This window comes from Haplochromis burtoni, unplaced genomic scaffold, assembly GCF_018398535.1.
Source record: "Haplochromis burtoni strain Fernald_Lab_line unplaced genomic scaffold, NCSU_Asbu1 Contig_272, whole genome shotgun sequence".
In the NCBI taxonomy this organism is placed as follows: domain Eukaryota; kingdom Metazoa; phylum Chordata; class Actinopteri; order Cichliformes; family Cichlidae; genus Haplochromis; species Haplochromis burtoni.
Window position 1 is genome coordinate 765,597 of NW_024582633.1, and position 23,420 is coordinate 789,016.

The following is a 23,420-nucleotide window of genomic DNA, read 5'->3' on the forward strand; positions in this document are numbered from 1 at the left end:
CTCACAGTGCTTTATACAACATGCCTCATTCACCCATTCATAAAACCACTTTTTATATGCCTTTTCTACCTAACATTCACACACATTCATCGTTTGATGGATGCATCAGAGAGCAACTTAAAATTTAGTATCTTACCGAAGGATACTCTGGCATACATAAAGGAGCAGCAAGGTATCAAACCACCAATCTTCCAATTAGTAGATGACCCCATTTGTCCAGCACTCTATAAAAAAAACTAAAGATGTGCAACTTGTAATGCAATATAGCAAGCATGTTTTCATCTTTTAAGCTGTCCTTCTGTCTACAAAAGTATTCATGCTTATAGATTAAAATCTAATGATCATGCAGATCCTTGGTAAACATCCATGGAAAAAAGTCTTAAAACATATTCTTGGCTTTTTTTCAGTGCTCTTTTTCTTTCTTTAAATATATTTTTTTATTATTCTTGTGAAAGTTGCCAAGTAATTATACCTGCTTGCCTTATCCCTGCAAAGCAGCATTTGTGCATTTATAACGTTAATAAAGTTTGCTTGCTTTCTGGCTTCATAATAAACAGCATTAAGCCTTGGATAACCGATTTCTTTTCAAAAACTATGCGGCATTATGCTGCCCTCTTCTGTTACAGAGGCAGATTTCATCTAAATCGCGGAACATACGCCCATTGCCATGTGTAGCATGAAAATCTGTAGGGGCTCTATATTATTACAGATAATCAAGTTATTTACTACTAATGATTAGACTAAATTCATGTGGCAAACGGGATGGATAGAAACTGCAGCTGTATGAAAGCTTTTAACAGCTATTGCCATTGTAACATTGTTTCCTTGTTGCAGCGAATCAGATTAGTGTTTTAAACTCGCATCTGGCCGCTTCATAAAATCCCAGTATCAATAAAGTCCTGAAAATGAAACTAATATGCGAATTTCGTCGACAGGATTTAATGTAAAGCTGTTCTCCAAAACCCACAAAGCTTCGGTTTCTTTGTCGCGGCAGCCTGCCAAGGTTCCATTCATAGCAAGCCAATCAGAGAAGAGTTTACTGAGGACTTCCATCCAATAGCGGCGCTGTTTGATGTTTGGCCCTGTTGCGACCGCGGACAGACAGAAGCAAGTGGACCGGTTTGAAGCTAAGCTAATTCAGTCAAATTACATTAAGTTAATTTAGCTTTTTTCACTGATTTCATTTACAGCAAACGCGCTTATCTGTCTTCGAAAAATCAAAGCTATCTGTAAATAGTTGAACCGATAGGCTAACGAGAAGAATTGGGCGTTTATCTTAATAAACCGCTTCTGTCCTGCTAGCTTAATTGGCAGCGGGTAGGCGCCACTTCTGTTTGACAACAGCGCTATTCCGTCACGTTCCCGGTGTTGTTTGTAGCGGCTCGGCGAACTAGCTTCCGTTAGTCACGAAGGAAATCGCTCAGAGATTTTTTAACAATAAAAATAAAGTTAGAATGGCAGAATTCCTCGAAGATCCGTCAGTTCTCACGAAAGACAAGCTGAAGAACGAGCTTACGGCAAACAATGTGCCCCTTCCGAGCGGAGAGCATAAAAAAGAAGTGTATGTGCAGCTGTATCTGAAGAACCTGACCGTACTGAACAACAAGAAGACCCCACCTGCAGACACCTTCTCCAGCGATGAAGAGTTACCTGCCCCGGTGGTGTCAAACAAAAGTCGCTCCGGAAGGGTAAGTTTCTAATTGCTAAAAATTAGGTTTTATTTTTACTTTTTCCCACCTGTGGTTTGATCGTTGTCTCCACGCGTCTGATTGGACTGGTTTGTGTTTCGAAAATTGCAACACTAATGTTTCTTCTTTTTTTTTTTTTCACCTTTTTTACAGAAAGCTACCAGAAAGACAGACAAGCCTCGCGCGGAGGAAGTGGAGGTGACAGATCTGACTGATGAAGACTTAAAACAGCAGCTGGCAAAGCATGGTGTGGACGTAGGACCCATTGTTGGTGAGTTCCCTGGATTCATTCATTCATGTCCTACACATGCAAAATAAAACAAATGTAATTTATCAAGATGGCAAGAGCACAGATAAAAACAGAAAAATTAAAAATATTTTTAAAAAGGAAAATTTTAAAAAAGGAAAAAAAGCAATCGCAATACATCCTTTAAAAACTGAATCAAACAATGATACTAATAGCGTGATATTTTTATACTAATCACAGTCGAAACAGGAAAATCTGGCTTCTTTTTTTTTTTTTTAGTGTAAGATTTGATCTAATTCCAACCCAACCCAAGACTATACAAATGTACAACACCGTAGTCAAAACAAGTCTAGTCCAACAATAAATGTCAAGACCTATGCTGTCATAAGAGAATATGTTTGTTTTAAAGGTAAATTATATTTTTTAACCCATTTTTTGTAACAGCAAAACAGTTAGTCAAGTTATAAAAATAAAAATGGCAGTGCATTTGTTACACTGTGCCGTGGATTGTTGCTAAATCCACGACTACAAGGAGCCTAATATATTAGTTATGTGAGATGAACATAATTACTTGCAATGATTAAATACAAAGGTGATGAGAGGTCAGGGAAAAGAAACAGATTAGAGTTGGGCTAAATTAGTGAACTAAACAAATCTAAAACTGAAAACAGTCAGTTTTAGTAAGTTTGTTACTACTGTTAGTTACTGCTGGTAACTCCCACTCCACTTATAATAAATGAGAAAAATGCAAAAAGCAACTGAGGAAAAAAAGCTTGAGGAGAGGGAGACGTGCAGATGAGCCTCCACAGCCAGTCAGTACGGTGAATCAGCGAGCATTTTAACCAGATGATGGAAAAAAAACAATATGCAGGCAGATCAACCAATGCATCAAGGCACACCTAACACAAAACGTTTTATGATAAGAATCAAATCCATTGTCCAAAAAAATTATAAAAATCTGTACTATGCAGAACATTGCATGATCATACAATGAAAATGAAATGATACAAAGATGCCGGTAAATCTGAAAAGAAAACTAAGGCAAATACTATGCAAACGTCTAATGAAAGGCATGAATTATTTTCCCTTTAATCCCTCTCTGTGTCCTTTTAGCCTCTACCCGTAAGGTGTATGAGAAGAAGCTGCAGAAGCTTTTGGACCAGCCTCCAGCTGAACCCGAAGCTCCTACTGTCACAACTCTCCCCAAGGCAGACAGTAATCAGAACGGCAACACAAACTCTGACCAGTACAGCGACAAAGAAGACGGTGAGCCCTTGGGGGGGTGTTGGTTGGTTGGGGGTTTCATCGAGGAAAAAGTTTCCAAATTGGTTGCAATAGGCCCATGAGTATTACACATTATACATATTTGTAATACCCCATGGGTATTACAAATACACATCATGATATTGATGTTCCCTCATTTCAATCTTCACACAGAGGAGGTCCCTGCCCCTGAACCAGAGCCAGTTCCTGTGGTAGAGAAGCCTGTGAGGAGCAGAGGAAAAGCTCCTGTCACTGTCAGAACCAGCAGCAAACGGCAGACAAAGGTGAGGCTCACTCTACCAGCTCTGCATCAGTAATAATAATTGGCAGTCTCAGAGTGCAAAGTGTCTTAAGCGGATTTAGTTATTTAATATTATAGATTACTAAAAAGCCAACAAATAGACTAATATTTTTCTAACCCATTTTATTCACAACAATTCCCACAGAGTAAAACAGACCAAGCATAAAGATAAGTTCATGTGTCACTTGACCCACTCTGGATTCAGTTGATGTTGTTTTTCTGCATCACCAACTGAATGCATGCACATTCTCGTCAATCTGCAGCACGCGGAGTTTGCACAGCTTCAGTTTAACTGCAGGGTGTGATGTGGTGGTATTCCCAATGTTCAGCTCAAAAGGGTGAATGTGTAACACATTTCCTCAGCAAAAGGAAATATTCAGTAAAAATGTGACACTATAAAATATTTGGGCATATTGGGGCCTGATAAATGTAAAAAGAAAGAATTACCAGATTTTTTTTTTTAACCTTATTTTTGTTTTTAAGAAAAATAAGAGCCACATGAGGGTATTTGTTTCAATTGTTTAGTAGAACAGTAGCAGTATAATGTCCTCGTAAGTGGATATCAGGCCCTTGTAGAGCAAAATTGAGTATTTTGGTCTAAATAATCCAAAATGTGATGTCCACATATGTGGACACCAGGTCCTAGGAGGTTAAAGTCAATTTTAAACTAAAACTTCACCAGCTTCAGGCCAGGAGTTGTGGTTAGTTTTATTTAGTATCAGCATCTAGTTAGGTAAAAAGAGTGCCACTAGAATAACACTGAAATCATAACACTAAAGATGTTGACTTCAAGCTCTGCATACCTCACTAACCTGCTCATCTCCCTTCATCGCTCCCCACTATAATTACAGCATAGTTTCAGTTTGCGTGAACATGTTTTATGTTACACTGACAGGTGGTGGAGGAGATTCCTGAAGAGACCCCTAAAAAGGCCACTGAGAGTGTGGTTGAAGATATCCTTGCCAATGAAATAAGCACACCAACCGGCATCAGGTAACACCTGATAATCATGTTTTATGTTATTTGTCTTTATTTGTTTTGAGACAGTTGTATGGAACATGCGAACCGGATATTTGGAAATATTAAAGAACACGACTACTGTGATGTGTTAGAGTCGGAGGGTTTTTGACAGTGCTACAGTGCAGACTCCAGCAAGTGTAATTGTTCTTGGTAGCCAAAAAAAAAAACTAAACATGGGTTGTTATAATTTGGAATACACAGAAGGCTGTGACTATGTCTGTTTACTACGTAATGCTAACACAAAGCCAGTAATCTGCAAGGTGTGTAAGTAAAACTGATCAACATTTGTTAGCTCAAACTAAAAATCTGCTTGGCTTTGACACTTTACCCAAACTACATAAAAAAGCTAAACACAGCATACAATGACTAGAGATGGCACGATACCACTTTTTTATGTCCGATACAGATATCATAAATTTGGATATCGGCCGATACCGATATGAATCCGATAGTGTGTTTTTAATCAATAAAACTATTTTTTTAATATCTTGCTGCATTTTGTATAAGTTCAAACTCAAGTTTAAAAAAAACCCCACTAAAGCTATTGTTATACCTGTATGCAAAAAATACACTGCACCCAAAATATTTCATAGTTCAGCAATAATGATCAATCTAATAAACTTAAACCTACTCCATCTCATGATGCTTAATCGACATAATCAACTTTAATTTGATGCAGTGTGGAAAAAAAAAAATCCACAGAAATCAATTATTTTTCTACAATATTTAAATAGATTCAACATCTTTCTTCAACAGAACTGCAGACTGCACAACTGGTACCTTCCCAAAGGGAAAAAGTACTATAGCTTACTAGGGTATATTAGACTTAATAGGTACTATATACACTAATGGACTTCTATACATTTTACATCAGATTAAACCTTTGGGTGTAAGATTGAGATAATTATTTATTAAAAGTGTTACGTTCTTAGTCTAGGCAAGAATTGAACGCAACAAGAAGTTGGCCCACTCACACACCACCCAAACAAGAATGACCGCTTCAGCCTTCGTCTGTCTTCGCTGGCGTGTTCTTTATGTTACGTTCTAGGTCTAGGCCTGTCTTGAACGCAACAAAACATTGGCCCACTCACACTCCACCCAAGCAAGAACACAAACAACAATCTCTTTTAAAATGCTAAGCAGCCATTTATTTGCTTCAGCAGTGAGCAGTGCCAAAAATAACAAACAAAACTCCTTAATGGTCCCTATGCTTTCCTACCCAAACTGAAAACCAAACAAAAGACAATTCCCTTACCTAACTCGCTACATGAAAAACAGGAGAAAACTTAATCAACAAAAATGGCTTCTCACGGCTACTAGGCTGCTGCAGTGAACAATATATACAAGGTGGAAAAAAATACTCAATTGCTACTTTACAAATCTATTTACAGCTATTTACAAAACTACAATACCAACATCACAATGATCACGACCCATGACAAACTGAAACACAGGGCTTAAATACATAGAGGGAGCAATCAGGGAATGGACAACAGGAGGGAAACACAGCTGGGGCAAATCAGAACTGACGAGACAAGGAAGCGTAAACTGAACACACTGAGATAAGACAGACCTTCAAAGTAAAACAGGAAACGCATAACAGTCACGCCCAACACAAAACACTGACAACATTGGATCGTAACAGCTAGACATTTTAAATGAGAATAAGAAAGAAAAGTATGTCTTTGTGCCCCCTTTTCCCTGTTAATGCCCTATCGGCCCCCCTGGCTAAACTTTGCTAGATCCGCCCCTGCACAGTTACCAGCCGTCAGCTGCGCAGAAAAGGATCCTGGTGTAGAAAGTAATATTAAATAAATTCTAACAACAGATTATCAAGCTTATACGTGCTGCTGTTGTTCAGCCGCTGGTTTCCTCTTTCTGGCGCGAAGTGGGTGATAAACAAACAAGAGAGACAGTCGCGACAGAAAAGCCGATCAGCTGATCATTAATCAGTTTCATGATTGAAGTAGCAGCAGGAGAGGGAGGGAGAGAGGCAGTCGCTCCATATATCTGTTGTTAAGCTTAACGCTGGAATGCTTTCCAAACATTCAGAGATGAACCTACACACTTGCTTTACTTCTCTCTGGGATCACTTTCTCAGAGATGAAATGCCGGTTTGGTAGCGAGGCTCCAAATGCTCAACCTGACCGCAGACAGGTCCCGCACCCACAGCCGCTCTATCACGTGACGCATACTGCTCCGACGTGCTACGGTTATGAGCCGAGTTATGCCATGTTGCAAGTGCTTTTTGATATTTACTGATATTTCTCTCCGATATCGATCCAGTAATTTAGGTCAGTATCGGACCGATACGTAATATCGGATCCGTCCATCTCTAACAAAGACATTAAAAATGGCTGGGAAATGCTGTAATTCACTTGCAGTTCTTTCCATCTACTTGGAGCACTTTTAATAAAATACCAAAACTTATACAAGTTTTTTTTCTGAACACACAAAAAATCAACTGAAGAAAATACTGAATTTTTGTTTTGTGTGCTGACAATATTGGTCACAAAGTTCCCATTGAAGAAAACTTCAATCAGTTCCTCTCAAAACCCAGCCAGTGTCTATTTGAGCAACCACTTGGTGACAGTGGGGGGGGAAACCAGGAAGAAATCTGTTAAGAGACTCAGCAATCTGACTCAGCCAGTTAGGGTCTAAAGAAGAAGGAAGCAGTAGTAGGATTGTTGTTGTTTTTTGTTTTTGTTTTTTTAAACCAGTAACACAGGGTGCACCAGCTTATCTCCAATTTTTAAATTTACTGCAGTCCAGCCCTCCTCACTGCAATAGATCAAGGAAGCTGGCTAAGGATGTATTTGAACAGACCTCTTTCACTTTAAGTGTTTTGTGATTGAGCACAACAGAGTAAACTTAAAGCTGCCGTACACCATTCAGGACCCCTTGCTGTTTTCACTACATTATCAGCATCTCAGATTAAAAGGGCTAAAGAGTGCTGTTGGAGGCATTTAGCATCCTTGTGAAAAGCAGACAAGTACTCCCTGACTTTTTTTTTTTTTTTTTAAGAGGCCTTTTTAGCCAAATTACATGTTTGCTTTGGCGGAGAATCTGAAAAGTTGCCTCCAGCTGAACACTTGGATTTCAGTCTGAAGCTAGCATGTTACAAATCTCAGGATGTTTTCACACATACTCCTCCTGTATCATTTACTCTAGTCTGAATCAACGAAGTTTGGTTTCTTGACACAGGAAAAAAAAACAAGCAAACCAAAATATGTCACTACAAACCACATGAGAAGGCTTTTTGGCCAGATACAGGAAACGCAGGAACAAGTTGCTGTGTTCTTGACTGGTGGAGAACTTGAAACTCCATTTATATTTATCTGGAAAAATATTTTACATGTGTGTGCTCTGCCGCATTCCCAGAATACAAAAAGCATGCCTGGCTACAGGAAGACTTTTAGCTCACACTTGAAGTATTCACCTCAGATCATTCTCTAGAGCAGCCTTTTATTGAACTACTAAATAAACAAATTGGTATTCTCCTTCTGGCCAGATACGTGGCAGCGCTTCAGCTACAGTTTTGTTTGTATTTAGCAAAAATAAAATGCAGACATAACTGTACACATTAGTTTTTGATTGCTAGTGAAAAAATGTTTTCTTTACAAATACTCTCTCACTGAACTAACACAGCCAATCCCTCAACATGTTTGTACTCTCTGCGCATATGGCCTTCATATTGAATATTTGTTTTTTGCTTTTTAAAGAACTTATTTTAACATTGCACTCAATAAAAAAAACAAATCCTCCCTAACAAAAAATAACTTCAAGGGCCAAATTGCATTATGCAAGTAGGGGTGACGTGGGCCGCGAGTTTGAGATGCCCCTGCTCTAGAGTTTTTGGGTTTTTTTTTTTTTTTTGTTTGTTTGTTTGTTTGGAACTAGATTAATTCACATTACAGCACAAAAAGATAATGTTGCTTTATTTTGTGCAAAGAAAAGAAGTTCTTTAAATGGCAAGGTTAAATATTTAAAATCTTTAGATTTGGGTCTAGATCCTTTTGATCTGCTCAGAAAAGATCGTAATATGTGAGCGCGAGCTGTGGGGAAAACTGTTGAGTGCACAGATGTATTTATTTAATTTCAGTCTAATCAAATTTTTCCTGTTTTTGTTTTGGGTTTTTTGGGGGGGGGTTTTATCAGTGCGACCTGCAGGCGTCCAATCAGAGGGGCAGCTGGTCGGCCTTTAAAACCAAGTGAGTACTGGCTGGATGAGTCCCGCGTGAAGACCGATGTCCACACCGAATACAACTTGTATTCTGAGTCTCTGTCCCGGCCGAGCTTCACGGTCTCCCCAAACGCAGCACCGGTTCGACGAAGCTTCCTGCCCCTGCTGCTCAAGCTCCTGCTCCTTGTGGTGGTGTGCGCTTCTCTGTTCTTTGTCTACCAGAACCTGGACGCCGATCAGATCAATACCCTCAAAGGCCTCTCTGACAGCGTCGTCGTCCCGGTCCAAAGCGCCGTGGACAAAGTCGCCACCTACCTGGGCATCAGCGGCAGCGGTGTCACAGAGGGCATCCCCAAGTAAAGACCATCAGCAGCCCCTCGCCATATCCACAGCACCTCCCTGCCGCCCACCACAGCACACCACAACTCAAGCAGTAAACCTTGCTCACCTCTTTTCCTCCATGTGTGGACAGATTTAATTGGAACGATTAAAAATTGTCCTCTCTGGACTCGGACTTTCCTCCTGCCACAAGAGGGAGGTATATTCAAACAGTAGCTTCTGGATAACACTGTTTGTGGCAGTCAGAAGAGACTAATTTTAATGTTGATTTTAATCTGTGAATTGTTTGTGTCTTTGTGTGTATTATAACCCTCATATGTAGAAATGAGTGCAGAACGGAGAGGCCATTTTTATCCGTGCATGGTTGTAGTTTTTAAAGGTCATACTGTAGTTTTTTTCCGACGCCGTGTGCCAGGTGTTTTCTGACGGTGAAGTGCCTGGACACTATTAGCACTTAGTGCCCTCCCGTACATCTACATATATATAATTTTCTTTTTTCTTTTTATCCCCAAGCACAGAGCAGCGCTTATACTAACACCAGAATGTCTACACCCGTGTTTCTTTATCAAATAGGGACGCACTCATGTATCGAATGGTGTTGGTTGTTACTGGCCTTGTTAACTGATCAGCTTATTGGCAAATATGATGACATTTCATTGGCATTGGGGGAGGGGGTTATTTGTTGTGTGTCATCTGTTTTGTGCTAAATGTTCACAGATGGTTTGATAAAATGATATTTAGTTAATATGATGATGATTTATGTGTTTCCCTGCCACAAAAGAGGAATATAAAAACAAGATAAATAAAAGCCAGCATTAGCTTTAGGCCGTACTGTCAATGTAAGCATCACTGTCAGGCCAAATTTTCACAATCAGTGCGTCATTGGTATCAATTTCAACATTTTCTCTCCAGCTATAGTGTTAAGTAGAATGTTTGATTTATTTCTATGGTGCTCAGGTTGATTCAGCTCAAACGTTTTTCATGTGGTCTGTGTTGGGAGGAGGCGTGGTGTAATCAGGTCACATCACTGCATGAGGAAAATCGGCCCATGTTCAAGCATGAATTAGAAGCTCTTTTTTTTTTTTTTTTTTTAAATAAATCTTTTTTTTAATAGCTGATCACTGCTAAGATCTCTCATAACGGGATTTGTGATCATGGCTTAAATTTTAATTCTCAGCTTTGTGTATTGTAGCGATTTTTACACTTGGCAGGTTGAGGCTATAAAGTTTACTCTGCTTTCTGCCTCTTGCATCGACATTTTCGTTTAAGACTTGCAAACAGAAAATTATGAGGAAAATAAAGAATTCAGCGATCACAGGTTACTGGTTTCGTCCATCCCTGCCAGTCCAGTTCATGTGAGTTTCTACGCGTTGAGTTGTAGTGCTCTGTTGTGCTTTTTCTTTTGTCCTGTTTTTATAAGATTTCTGATCCTTCGGTCCTTTATGCAGGGCTGGCTGTTTAGCGTGCACCCACATAGCCCACCTCACAGGCTGCAGGTGTTTCTAAGAGGAGGAAAGTAAATCCTTTTATTTTTTAATTTTTAATTTCTCCTCTCCTCTTCTTCTTTTTTTTTTTTTTTTTTTTTTTTCCCCAAACAGTTAGCCTCATTTTATTTTTGTCACAAGTTCCGCCTGGGCAAAATTGTAAAGACGCTCCAGGTTTCTCCGAATGGGGTCGTTTATCCGCTTGGAGTAACAAGCAAGGATGCATTTACTCGAGGGGATGTTGGAAGATTTCTCGGTGGCGGGGATTGTTTCTATTTTGATATTTTTCTAAAGTGGCGTGTTCAACTTTTTATAGCATATTGTAAAGCAATACATGCAAGTAATACTGTATCTTAATCTGAACCTTGCTGAGTTAACTCAAGTGATTTGATCATCAGGCAGCTCTCCCACAACGGACAGAAACGACAGGGGTTATGTGGGTAAGGATTCTGAATCTGTTTATTTATGATAATGTAGGCAGTGTATCATAAAATAAACTTGGTTGTTGCTAGATTATTTTTTTTCTTCTGTCTGTGAGTCCTTTGAGACCAATAAGTGTTTTATGCATGTTTTGTTTTTCTTTTTTGAACGCCATAGCTTTTCATTTATTGAACATTTGTTGTGATATTAAATAAGAAATCAGATATTGTAGCTTCTGTTGTCATCACTGTAAACTCATGGAGACAATTACAATCTCTGAAGTAAAAATGGTGTTCATTGCTCTCAGAAGCTAGCTTTAATTTGTTTGACAGCGGGCCTCTTACAGACCAGGCTCCAGGATGGCCCCAGTAACCCTACCCAGGGTAAGGTAACCTGCACCATTGGTCTATAAGTCAAGGTCTTAGTCAGGCCCCTCACCCAGGACCAATTTGCCTTAAGAGACACTACAAGCAGCAAATTGTCCAGGACAAGATCACTCAGTCACACAGACACCTCCATGACAATAGAGTAGTAGGTCATGGAGTTGAGTTCAGGGGCCTCACTAAGATGCCTACAGAAAGCCTCATAGGTAAGGTGTTTCATGCACGTGGTACTGGGTGAAGACCCAAGACAAGCTGGAGAGATTATGCATCTCAGCTGGTTTAGGTACCTCCCAATATTCCCCCAGAAGATATGTAGGAAGTGGCTGGAGAGAGGGAGGTCCAGGGAACCTCTGCTTGGACTGCTGCCTCCAGGACAGCACGTGCACTGGTGGCTTTTTAAAGGCGATGAAAGAATGCGTTTGCACTTTGCTGCATTTCATGCCTTCCCTCATGAACTGCACACAGTGTTTTATGAATCTTTTCTGCATGAGACTGTATCCCCCTGCTGGTTTACTGGTGTGTGTGCTTGTGTTTGACAAAGTGTCCTCATGACACTCAGATCCAGCAGCGTGTAAAAAAGGACTCAGCGTCCAAATGCTCGGTCAGTCCACACCTGCAGCTGAATCACACATCTATTTCTTGGAACAGTTTAAAGAAAAATACAAGCTGAAATAAGTTTGTTTGTTTTGTTTTTTTTAAAAGATAATTGAAAGTCAGGAAATAAAGGCAAAATTACCTAATTTATATTAAGTATATTTACATAGTGAGGTAAAAGGCAGGTCCATCAGAGTGCGTGAGTGTTGTACTGACACTAAAACGCAGGGCTTTTTGTTTGTTAATTATTAACTTTGCTAATTCCAACCCAAAAGACCGGCTAGAAGGACAAACGCCACAAGACCAAATCTGCTGGAGTCACCGGCATGTGGCATTCATTCACCGACTGAATATGTAAAGTAAATGTGACAATAATGTCCGCAACAATAACAGCTCTATTTTTGGTTTATGTTTTTGGAATACGTAGTCATGTTTTGTTATTTCGCATGAAGTGTCAGTGAATGATGTACCAGCTGACTGTGGTGGCCGATGGAGTGCCAAATTGAGTCTTTGCAGGGGACGGAGAGGCTTAGCCCATTAAATCCGGCAGACTGCAGGCTGACAGCACAACAGGAAGAAGAGTAGCCACACCGTACAGCACAACAGAGGAGAGTCTCACTGTAGCCCAAGGAGGTATACCTGGACGCTCAACAAAACAGGTGAACTGCGGTATTTCCGTGTGTAGATAGTATAATTTTATCTTTCTGTTGTTGAAATATGTGTAGCAGTTTGTGACACCTGAATCCCTTTGGCTTTGTTTTGCTTGCATCAGTCCTCTCTTCACTCTCACTTTAGGGTGGTCCATTTCAGTGTGTGCAGAACTGTGAGTCACATTTAAGTTTACATGTACGTAGGGTCTGCTTGTGTTTACAGTGGCAGTCAGAGTATTTTTTTTTTTAAGGGATTTGTTTTCACAACCACAAATGAAAAGTTTATGTATAAGCAGGGCAATTAGCTAGAAGTTAAAATTCTGCATTACATTAATTTTATAGCTGAGTTTGGGGCTTTAGGCTTTCCTGTTGTTTTGTCATCATGTATTCATTATATCTCATCCTCCCTCGCAGTGGCTGTTTAGGTTCAAGTTCAAGACAGATGTAACTTTTTTTCAGACGTCGCAGCCGACTACCTCACTGTGTTGGAGTACCAACCATGCTTCTACTGCAGTTGACTGAGAGTTATGAAAACTGCTGTCACCTTCCCTCCCTCCTTCCCTCCCCAATGACCTTGGATGCTAAGCCATCTCATTAACCGCTCACATTTACATGACTGGAGTGCATGGTGCTGTCAGCTGGTAATCCAGCTTCGGTCTTGGATAATGAATGGATCGTTTCAGCATTGCACTTTCAATAGCAGCATATTCAGCATTCATGCCTGCTATTAGAGACGCACAGGGATGTTAATGTCTGTCTCTTCAAGCATAAGTGCCCCTTGCTTTACATTATTTGCAATTTGCAGTGCATGGTTTTAATCTAATTATTTCTAAACGTATCTGATGGTTGTTTAACAACAGCATCATTTCAGATTCATTACAGGCCAGTGTTTTAAACTGTGCTTAGAGAGACATAAAGCAGGTCCCTTCATTCATTTAGAATAAATTATCAAGCCTTTTAAATAGAAATCAGCTGTTCTTTTGAGACCTCCCATTAGAGGTGAGGTGTAGCAGATGGAAGCAGCGTTAAGGGATTACAGTAACTCCTTTAACAGTCTGCAGTCAGTCAATCAAGTTTGGCATCCGATTATACTGCTACGTCCTCCTCGTTTGGGAAGGAGGGAGGGAGGCGAGGAGCGGAGCTCTGTGCAGCTGACAGCTCCTCCATCTAACCCTGAGTCACATGAGCTCTGTGGGACTGCTGCAGCTGAGCGGATACTTGCCTGGACCGACTGCATTGCAAAAACTGTGACTCAGGGAGGTGTTGTGGATGCAGGAGGGGGGACAGAGCTCTGTAGGAACACGACTTAGTCATCCATCCAGGTGGCCATGCTGATTACATGGTGGTATTTATACCTTGCAGCTCGGAGCTTCATCGGACAATGCAAGTATTGCTGGTGTTTTTGTGTCTGGCCATATGTCATTTCAAGGTGAACTCTCTGCAAATAGAGAACGCGTGAGACAGGACCTAATACGTTTCTGTCTGAGAGCAGATCGCCTTCTTCATACCTGCTAGAAAGGGAAATAATGCACTCTCTAGTTGTCCTTGAAGCCTTTTCTTTTTCCTGCCCTCCTTCCTTTGCCTTCAGTTCCATTTCAAAAAAGAGAAAACTGCTGTAAATGATCAAAGTGTCTGAGAAGTGGTTTTCTTCTATGACACTGTATGTCAGGCTTGCGTTAGAAATCCCTCTGCACTCTGACTTATTTATGAGTTGTGTGCATGCGAGGCTGCACGCAGGACCATTGGCTACTGTCGTGTCTGTGTAAAATGCTTTGCTGCTTCACCTGACCCTAAACGCTCATCCCTTTCTTCTTTCATTTACACGTCTCAGCACTGAAAATGGCTTCAGTCCTGCAGAAACTGATCACACCGCTGTTCAGTGGTCCACCTGAGCCTCCGAGGAATAAAGTTACAGTAGTGGGTGTGGGCCAGGTTGGCATGGCCTGCGCTCTCAGCATCCTACTCAGGGTAAGAGTCTCACTGGTTCTGCCTCTCAGATTACCACGCTGCCTGCTGGGGTCACGAGATGGGATCATACTCAGGCTCTTCCAAGATTGCCACGAGATTACTGATCTCTTGGTGTCTGATCTGACCGTTATCCCTTTACTGCACTTGTTAACAAGGAAACATGTATTTGTAATCAAAAAGGAAGAATTACAGTGGAGTTCTCCTAAAGCTGTTCAGGTTTTATTTTCATTCACTTAAATTAGATAACCCGTTTCACCGTTGGACTGAATCATACATCATAAAACAATTATTTAAGCCATTAGGCTTAAAACAGACTAACTTGAAGCTCTCTATTATGTTCTTTTTTCAACTAGTTCTAATGGCAACAAGCAAACTGTACTATGGATCGGTTTGACCTTGTCTGATATGTGCAGGAGCTGGCTGATGAGCTGGCGCTGGTGGATGTGGTGGAGGATAAGCTGAAAGGAGAGATGATGGACCTGCAGCATGGCAGCCTCTTCCTCAAAACCCCCAAAATAGTTGCAGATAAAGGCGAGTTCATATCGCAGACAAACACACACACACACATGCAAACACACAGGATCTCAATCTCATAAAGCAGCCTTAGTTTTAATTAAAACTCTTTAAAAAGTATTTACAGGGTGCAGCTCACTATGGAGCTGTTTAAATTTAATTTCCCACCTTTGCAAAGGTTTGAAGGAGAATGTGAACCCAAACTGATCTGTTTTTTAAAATTTGTATTTCAGACTATTCGGTTACAGCTAACTCCCGCATCGTCGTGGTGACCGCCGGAGTCCGTCAGCAGGAGGGGGAGAGCAGGCTGAACCTCGTTCAGAGAAACGTCAACATCTTTAAGCACATCGTCCCCCAGATTGTCAGATACAGCCCTGACTGCGTCATCATTGTTGTTTCCAATCCAGGTTCAGCCAACCACACAGCTCTTCTTTATTTACGTCCTCAGACATGAAATCTTGCAGTATTCACCTTTTAACACTATAAATCTCTCCCTCTCTCTGACAGTCGATATACTGACTTATGTGACCTGGAAACTGAGCGGGCTTCCAAAGCACCGTGTCATCGGCAGCGGCACCAACTTGGACTCGGCACGCTTCCGTTTCCTGATGGCTGACAAACTGGGAATCCACCCGAGCAGCTTCAACGGATGGATCCTGGGAGAGCATGGAGACACAAGTGGTGAGGATGCTGTAGGCAATAACTGTGTATGGTGTGTACGTGCATGAAGGTTGATGGTTTCCAGATGTGTTACAGTGCCTGTGTGGAGTGGAACAAACGTGGCTGGAGTCAGCCTGCAGACGTTAAACCCTGATATCGGCACTGACAGCGACGACGAGAACTGGAAAGAGACTCACAAGAAGGTGGTGGACAGGTAGGCTGGAGGTCGCTTAAATCTAGTTTATGGATACAATATTTTAAAGTATGATCTTTTTAAATTCGCCTGCTAGTGGTGAGCCGATATCTCTGTTCACTGATGGGCAAGTTGATAACACAGTCACAGTCAATGCTGGACATGTGCACTGTCAGCAAAGAGCTGCACCTTATTGGTCGGAAACCCTGACATGGGTCAGATTTCAAACTAAGGCCAACATGGAAGCTCATCTGCAAACTTTCTCTTCAATTCTGAAATTCTTCAGGCTAAAAGTCTCTCTTTCTTTCATGCTGGATCAACATCAGCTAGTTTAAAATATTGTGTAGATGAGTGTAGATCTCATCTTTACCGAGTCAACACCACGTCACAATACAATGGCTGACCGTTTAGACACGACACAGACGTATCACCTATCGCTACCTTAGCTGTTACCTGTCGCTGTCTTAATCAATCTCGGTGAATTTTCATGATTTTAGACACTTTAGACATGTTTTTGTTTGTTTGTTTGTTTGTTTTACATCTCTTAGTGCCTATGAGGTGATCAAACTGAAAGGCTACACCAACTGGGCCATCGGTCTCAGCGTAGCCGACCTGACAGAGAGTCTCATAAGGAACATGAACAGGATTCATCCCGTCTCCACCATGGTGGAGGTAACAGACGCTCATGTTCATGTACTCGTTAAAGAATTTCCCAGTATTCTTTAAAATATAACTTTAACTAGAATTTTGAATCCAAAATGTATAAAGTGTGAGTGTAATTACCAGTTGTGTTAAATAAAGCTCTTTTTTTTCCAAGCCACTTTTCTGATAGTAAGAGTGAAACACTAAGCCAAAAAAGAATCATCAGATGTAATCATCTGTTTGGATAATCATTATATATTTCCAAAAGGCAAGTTTCAAGGAAAAACGCAGAACATTTGCAGGTTCAGTCGACACGTTCTCTAGAGTTGAAGCCCGGCAACCTCAGTCACCAGAGCAAGGGTGGGGAACTCCAGGCCTCAAGGGCCTGTGTCCTGCAGGTTTTAGATCTCACCCTGGGTCAACACACATGAATCAAATGATAAGTTCATTACTAGGCCTCATAATTTAACCATTTAAATCAGCTGTGTTGGATCACGGACACATCTAAAACATGCAGGACACCGGTCCTTGAGGCCCGGAGTTCCCCACCCCTGGGCTAGAGCATAAGACTGTTGATCTCAGGGTCGTGGGCTCAAGCTCCACGTTGGGTGTTCAGATTTCAACTCCACCCCCTTTGAGCTTGTGCGAGTACATATGTAATATATTTCATGATGTGTAGATGCACTAGATCAGCGGTGTCGAACTGCAGGCCTCGAGGGCTGGTGTCCTGCAGGTTTTAGATGGGTCCTTGAGCCAACACAGCTGATTTAAATGCCAAATGACCTACTCAACATGTCTTGAAGTTCTCCAGAGACCTGGTAATGAACTAGTCATGTGATTCAGGTGTGTTGACCCAGGGTGATATCTAAAACCTGCAGGACACCAGCCCTCGAGGCCTGGAATTCGACACCCCTGTTCTATACACAGTAATGTCATATTTTAATATTTAAAAAACAATTGCTTTCCCTATAGTTCCCCTCTTTAGACCTCTATAGCAAGTCTTTGTTATGACGCTAAGCCCTTCCACATAAAGACAGTGTGCTTTGTCATTAACAGGGCATGTACGGGATCAGTGACGAGGTCTATCTGAGTCTGCCCTGCGTGCTGAACAGCGGGGGTGTGGCTAGCGTGATCAACATGACCCTGACAGATGAAGAGGTGGCCCAGCTGCAGGCCAGCGCTAACACACTCTGGGACATCCAGAAGGACTTGCAGGATGTCTAACCTGCCCGCAGGGGAAGCTAATAGCTACACCTTCCTGACTACTCATGACCTTCAGCATCACTCCACGGTCACACCAGAAAGCTTTGCCCCTCTGCACCTTCAGCCTACTGCACTATGTAGATTCCCAGATTTTTGGAGGGGTTTCATCCAGCCAGATTTAGCCGTAGGGGTCAGTTTGTGCACTTCTGCTCGCTGGAGACCAAAAGGTGACCCCAATAATGAGTGAGATGCTCTGACTCATTTGTCCTTTGCTGTGTTGCACTGTGGGACCACGTTTCATGTTGCTTTGGCAACTAATAAAAGAAGCAGGGGCTTAAAGCAATAAGTGCAGTGTTTCAGTTCTTCAGTGTTGGCTATTTATGTAGCGTGATAGAAATCTGTGAACATGGGCTTTCTCTTTTGCTGAAAGTGAAGAGCAGAGTGTTACATGTGGCCTATGATCTAACAACATGGTTCAATAAAATAAATCCTAAAACCCTGCTGGAAGCTCATGGTGATTTTACTGGAATGTATTAGTCGATGAACTCTGTCTGATCCCGATCGTCTACCTCCGACACGGCTCTCTCAGTGACCGCTGTGAAGACGGCGCGATGATGAGTGACTGATAGTTTGTCATCCTGGTGTTAATCACTTCATGGTGTGAATGAGTGACTGGCGTAATTGTTTTAATAAGTTGACAAGGATGAGTGTAAATGGAAATCCATCCATGTGTCACACCACCAAACTGCACATGATGACAGTCAAATGAAGAGAAACTCACGCATAAATCAGACTCTAACATCTTGCAGACGGACATTTTCATTTATTTTGCGCATTTTATTATAAGTTAAGTCAAATTTGCGACACGCAGACAAACATCAACAATAACAATAAAATGTAACAAGCAACATAAGAAACAGAAAAACATAGAACTGGGCTCTGATGAATGTTCACAAGTGGGTTCTATTCACCTCCTGATAGTCCAGGTGATTATCTGGATTGCCTGCATCTGAGGATTTAAAAAAAAAGAGCCATAAATAATCTTAAAGCAGTTCAGGAGGATCTGGTAAGTCAGGGTGTTGGTGGTGATGAATTCCAAGGTTTTACCTTCTTCTACAGCTCGCTGTAGGAGTTCCAGTAAAATGGATAAAAGCAAAGAAGAGCCTCGGCCATCGCTGTTCTGCCTGTGAGTCCCTGCAGAGAATCAGAGCAGAAATGGCAGTATTTGGAAAAGAAACAAAAAACTGTGCAACCAACAAAATACAAATATAGCTGTGTGAAGAGGAGACTAAGATTTCCTCTTTTTTATCTTCCGTATGAAACCCTTGGAAATAAACACCCAGGACCAGGCTGATGAAATCACATATGTGGCACTTCACCCTCTTAACGCCTCGTGTATCATATTTGACACATACAGTTTTTGAGACTTCTACATCATCAGTGGGGATTGTCTAAAATCTAAATAAATTCCACAATACACTCTGTTTTTTAAAAAAAATGAATTTTCTGGTAATTATTTCATTGTTCAGGCTTTAAAGGGTTAAAACAAGGAACACAAAATTAATAAGTAAACATAACAAAATGTAATATTTATTATGATTTCTAACTCTGGTAATAAGCCATCACTTCAAACATGATAGCAAAATAATTTATTCATGGAGTTTTTACTCTGATGGAAATAAAATACCTGCAAACTAAAAAATTTAACAAACTCTTAAAACTGCCTAGGATTAAAAAGAAGAAGAAGAAGAAGAAGCTCTCATTAATGACTGATTTCTGAAACATTAGTAAATGTTTCAGAAAATGTAACCAGTTCAAAATCACAATATCAGCCTTATTTCTAGAGTACATTTAAAACCAACAAGCTCGACCATAGTGCTTTACAAGTTAGTGTAAAACAAACAAGATCAATAAAATGAATAAAATCAAGTAAATCATTAAAAAAACTAACAAATACAATAAATGTGAGTAAAAACAAACTAAAACAAAAAGTTACCACAATATTAAGTACAAACTTATTCCAAAGGATGATTTATTACAAATGAATACAGGCTCCTAAGAGCCAAATACAATACTAGTCAGCTTACACAGAATATTTACTTGTTTATCCGATTACACTACTCGAGCTGCATCATGTATTCACACCTGAGTGAAAAGTGCTTTCTTCCTCTCTTCTGGCACGCTCCAAAAATGAGCGGCGTCCCTCTGTAAAAGATCAGCACACAATATTGTTTTGATCTGATAGAAGTCTAAAATCTGGGTGACTGTTTGCTGCCGTCAGTGCGTTCTTACGTGCTCCTTTCAGGTATAGGATCGCCTGAGAAGTCCAGTTTCTCCTCTGAAAAGGGAAAAGAAAATTCTGTTCCAGCTCAGGCTGATCAGGGTTAAACATGACAAAAGAAAAATACCGACTAACCTGTGGAGCAGTCCAACACTGAGAAACCAGCGACAGCAAAAGCAGCGTGACTAGTAGAGACATTGTTGAACTCTGCAACAGAACAAGAGGGGAAAAAAATGTTTTTCTGAGAAGTATACGTTTAATTACAGTCATCCAGCACAGATCTATTTCTCTGTGTTTAGATGTAAACTCACTGTAAACACATTTTAAAGCACCTCATCGGCATCTAGATGCCAGTAATTTACAGTAAAATGTTTGCAGTAACTTTACAGTAAATTACATTTTCTGTCATTTTTATTACAGTAAATTTACTTTAAATTAAATTACAGCCACTACCTTCAAGTAAATTTACAGATGGACACCAGTAAGTTGCGGTTTGTGTACATTATACAGTTAAAATGTATTTATAATAACAGTATTTGTAGCATATTTTCATTAATAGTGTTGTATTTTACTTCAATTTATAGCATTCTGACTTTCTTACATGTTACTAATGTAAACACACTATAATAAATCTCTAAGATTTGTTATATAAGAAATTGCCCGTGTATTTTTAGCAAGTAAACTTCTCCTGTACACACAATTGTGAGCTGTTGTATTGTACTAACACCTCACTATACTAACTACTACTGAATGACAATAGTTACGTTTTCTGTCTGTGCTTTATTAGCTTTATGATTTATTATGCTGCATTGTGTTATAAACAAATTTTATTTTGCTCATAAATAGTAAAAGGTAGACTTAGAAAGTAAAAGTTTAATTTACTTAATTTTTTCACATTTAAGAAAATTAAAATATTATATATAACTAAGAAGAGGGATATCTTACCTTTTACTTTAAGCGTTGTGCTCTCCTGCAGGTTGCAGCTGGTTTAAATGTTTAATGTTTCCCTGTCAGTGCAGTCACATCGTTTGTAAGAAAAAAACAACTGATGACGCTGACAGGTGTCTTAATCACTTCACACCTACTTCTTCAGCTGACGGTGCTGTTAAAGATGTCGCTGCACATTAATCGCAGACGCATGAGAGACACTCAAACTTTTAAGTCTTGCGAGCAGCAGAGTATTTTCACAGGGTCACTGCAGGACGACAACGCCGGTGAGATTTTATGAATGAAGTTGATGCGGTGAGCAGTGAGGTGGCAGGTGCAGATGCCAGAATAAGACAATTCTAGTCCTTCAAGAGCCCTGTGTAATCTGTAAATCTATTTTATTGGCTACAACTGATTTGTCCATATCCATGACTTCAGTAGGTCTTCTCCCAAATTGCAGTCATCATTGTGAGGAGCACTACTTGCTCATAGGGGGCGGAGTCATATGATTGTTCAAGTGTCTTGGTAATATTGCAGGGTCTTTGTCTCTTTAATATAAAGCCTTGGGGCGACTGTTGTTTTGAACTGCAGCTATGTAATAAAACTAAAGTGAATGGTGGTCTTTGCTAAAATAAGACCAGCACTGTATTAATGTGAACTATGGATGAACTTAAGTCTTGCCGTGGCTTAAGTGCATTGGTCCTTCAGCCAGGTGAGCTAAAAATATACACATACTAATACATTTTAACCTCTCAAACATTTTCTAAGAGACATTTAGGCCTTTACTATCACAACATGGCAATGAATGTGTTTATTTCAAAGGCAAATATAAGTGTAGTTAAATTAAATGTGTTTGTTCTACCAAGGGCTCTAGCAAAAATATTTAAGTAACCCATCATTAGTTTTTCTTCCACTTTTATTATGAACGCAGTGCATTTGCTTGAAGATGATGGATTTGTATCAAAGTTTGAGAATGTGGGTTTGACATGAGGAGCAGAAGCCTGGATCAGCTGAAAGCATGAAGGACATTGGATGACATGAGGACCTTGAATTTATTACTTTTGTTTCAGCTGTTTTAGAAATTTCACACATACATAAATCTCTGTGTTTATGACCTGTACACACTGTGTATAACAGTTAATTAGTTTTGAATTATAAATCTCATCTCTGATATGTGAATGCTTAAAGGGAACGTATTATCATTTCACAGTGGTTGACGTTGTCATATAAAGCTGGCTTAAGACTCATCAGAGTAAACACCAGTTTGATGACCAACCTTTCCATCAGAAGTTGACCGTACAGCACCCTCAACCAGTGAGTGACCACTTTGAATCACAAAGTGACCGCACAGGTCGCCTGTTGGGAGGCAACCTGTCTGCAGACAATTGCGGGCCACTCGGACTAACTGCAATCACTCTCACGCAGATTGGTGAATATTTACAATGCCGACCAATTAAAAACGCAGAGTGCCAACACACTGCAATCTAAACAAGTCAGTCTGTGCCAATCAGCGCAACTCATCTGCAACACGCCTCTCTGTAACAGGACTCAACTGGTTTCCAGCTGCTTATATAGTTAAATCCCTGTCCTGTAACAACACCGTCACTGTTTTTGGATGAATTTGTTTCAAATCAATGAGTTTTCAGCTGGACTCTGAATCTAAATGGTTTAGACTTCTGTTTATATACATGGCAACAAATTTGTAAATTTATGCTAGTAAATCTTATATATATTATTGAGTATAACCACCGTATTATCACAAACAGATTGCATGTGGATGCCAACTTGAGCACATTCAATCGTACACTGATAGCAGACTGAATCCATTTAATGCTGTTGTATTGCCACCTTTGAATCCAGCAACTGACTACAAGTGATTGCAGACTTGGTCCCTGCCTCTGAAGCAACCAAGACAATGAGATTAGTTTACTACACACGATCATACAGTCTCCAACCACCTTCTTCCTTCTTCTAAATATGTCCCTGCTGCAACAACCTGAATAAAATTAGTAGGTCATTAGCAAGACTTGACTACATGCTCAGGTGGCAACACCTAACCATACTGAAGTTTAAATAAATGTAAGTAAATATAAGTTTTTGGAAGAAAATAAAAGTACTTTTATTGTACCATGTTAATTTAGTCATGAGCTGCTGTAACATGAATCAAATGGATGAATTGCCACCTCAGCATCAGTCAAGTTCGATAAAGTCTAATGACCTACTGATTTTATTCAGGTGTGCTGCAGAGGGACACATGGAAAAGTTTCAGGACACCGGCCATCGAGGACTGAAGTTGAACACCTGTGCATTAAAGGGTAAAACAGCTTGTTTCAGAGGACATGTGCATTAGAGGAGCTTCACCAAGGCCCAGTATGGGTGAACCATGTAAAGCTCTTCTAGTAGAGTCCCTGAATAGAAGATGGAGCTGGGCTTCTTTTAGCAAATCATACTGTTATTACCC

At 40.3% G+C, this 23,420-nt stretch overlaps 3 protein-coding genes across 6 annotated transcripts; 2 read left to right on the forward strand and 1 right to left on the reverse strand.

Annotated features, from left to right (window-relative positions):
* Positions 1-1,064: 1,064 nt before the first annotated feature.
* Positions 1,065-11,174, forward strand: tmpob (thymopoietin b). Its single transcript, XM_005939703.3, has 6 exons — positions 1,065-1,688; positions 1,842-1,959; positions 3,049-3,201; positions 3,373-3,482; positions 4,395-4,492; positions 8,678-11,174. The coding sequence occupies exons 1-6, from the start codon at positions 1,455-1,457 to the stop codon at positions 9,060-9,062; spliced, it is 1,098 nt and encodes a 365-aa protein (XP_005939765.1). The 5' UTR covers positions 1,065-1,454; the 3' UTR covers positions 9,063-11,174.
* Positions 11,175-12,293: 1,119 nt separating this feature from the next.
* ldhbb (lactate dehydrogenase Bb) lies at positions 12,294-18,252 on the forward strand. Of its 3 annotated transcripts, XM_005939702.3 has the most exons (9): positions 12,294-12,581; positions 12,718-12,745; positions 14,404-14,540; positions 14,954-15,071; positions 15,287-15,460; positions 15,561-15,734; positions 15,810-15,927; positions 16,455-16,578; positions 17,605-18,252. In XM_005939702.3, exons 3-9 carry the CDS (start codon positions 14,412-14,414, stop codon positions 17,770-17,772), a joined length of 1,005 nt encoding a protein of 334 aa, XP_005939764.1. In that variant the 5' UTR covers positions 12,294-12,581; positions 12,718-12,745; positions 14,404-14,411; the 3' UTR covers positions 17,773-18,252. The 3 variants fall into 3 exon arrangements, with proteins under 3 accessions (XP_005939764.1, XP_005939763.1, XP_014194699.1); XM_005939701.3 differs by lacking the exon at positions 12,718-12,745 and having other exon boundaries at positions 12,341-12,581; XM_014339213.2 differs by lacking the exons at positions 12,294-12,581; positions 12,718-12,745 and adding an exon at positions 12,765-13,955.
* Positions 18,253-18,300: 48 nt separating this feature from the next.
* LOC102304100 (spexin prohormone 1) lies at positions 18,301-23,343 on the reverse strand. Of its 2 annotated transcripts, XM_005939699.3 has the most exons (6): positions 20,978-23,343; positions 20,168-20,239; positions 20,044-20,089; positions 19,897-19,956; positions 18,859-18,945; positions 18,301-18,760 (listed from the first exon to the last, which is right to left on the reverse strand). In XM_005939699.3, the coding sequence occupies exons 2-6, from the start codon at positions 20,228-20,230 to the stop codon at positions 18,702-18,704; spliced, it is 315 nt and encodes a 104-aa protein (XP_005939761.1). In that variant the 5' UTR covers positions 20,231-20,239; positions 20,978-23,343; the 3' UTR covers positions 18,301-18,701. The 2 variants fall into 2 exon arrangements, with proteins under 2 accessions (XP_005939761.1, XP_005939760.1); XM_005939698.3 differs by having other exon boundaries at positions 20,168-23,343.
* Positions 23,344-23,420: the final 77 nt, after the last annotated feature.

Coding starts and splice junctions, on each gene's coding strand:
- tmpob (XM_005939703.3), top strand. CDS start 1,455: ATGGCAGAATTCCTCGAAGATCCGTCAGTTCTCACGAAAGACAAGCTG. Junction 1,689..1,841: donor ACAAAAGTCGCTCCGGAAGG/GTAAGTTTCTAA, acceptor CCTTTTTTACAG/AAAGCTACCAGAAAGACAGA. Junction 3,483..4,394: donor GCAGCAAACGGCAGACAAAG/GTGAGGCTCACT, acceptor TTACACTGACAG/GTGGTGGAGGAGATTCCTGA.
- LOC102304100 (XM_005939698.3), bottom strand. CDS start 20,302: ATGACTGTAATTAAACGTATACTTCTCAGAAAAACATTTTTTTCCCCT. Junction 19,957..20,043: donor CCTATACCTGAAAGGAGCAC/GTAAGAACGCAC, acceptor GATCTTTTACAG/AGGGACGCCGCTCATTTTTG. Junction 18,946..19,896: donor AGAAAGCACTTTTCACTCAG/GTGTGAATACAT, acceptor GATTCTCTGCAG/GGACTCACAGGCAGAACAGC.
- ldhbb (XM_014339213.2), top strand. CDS start 13,901: ATGCTGATTACATGGTGGTATTTATACCTTGCAGCTCGGAGCTTCATC. Junction 15,072..15,286: donor CAAAATAGTTGCAGATAAAG/GCGAGTTCATAT, acceptor TTTGTATTTCAG/ACTATTCGGTTACAGCTAAC. Junction 15,735..15,809: donor AGAGCATGGAGACACAAGTG/GTGAGGATGCTG, acceptor GATGTGTTACAG/TGCCTGTGTGGAGTGGAACA.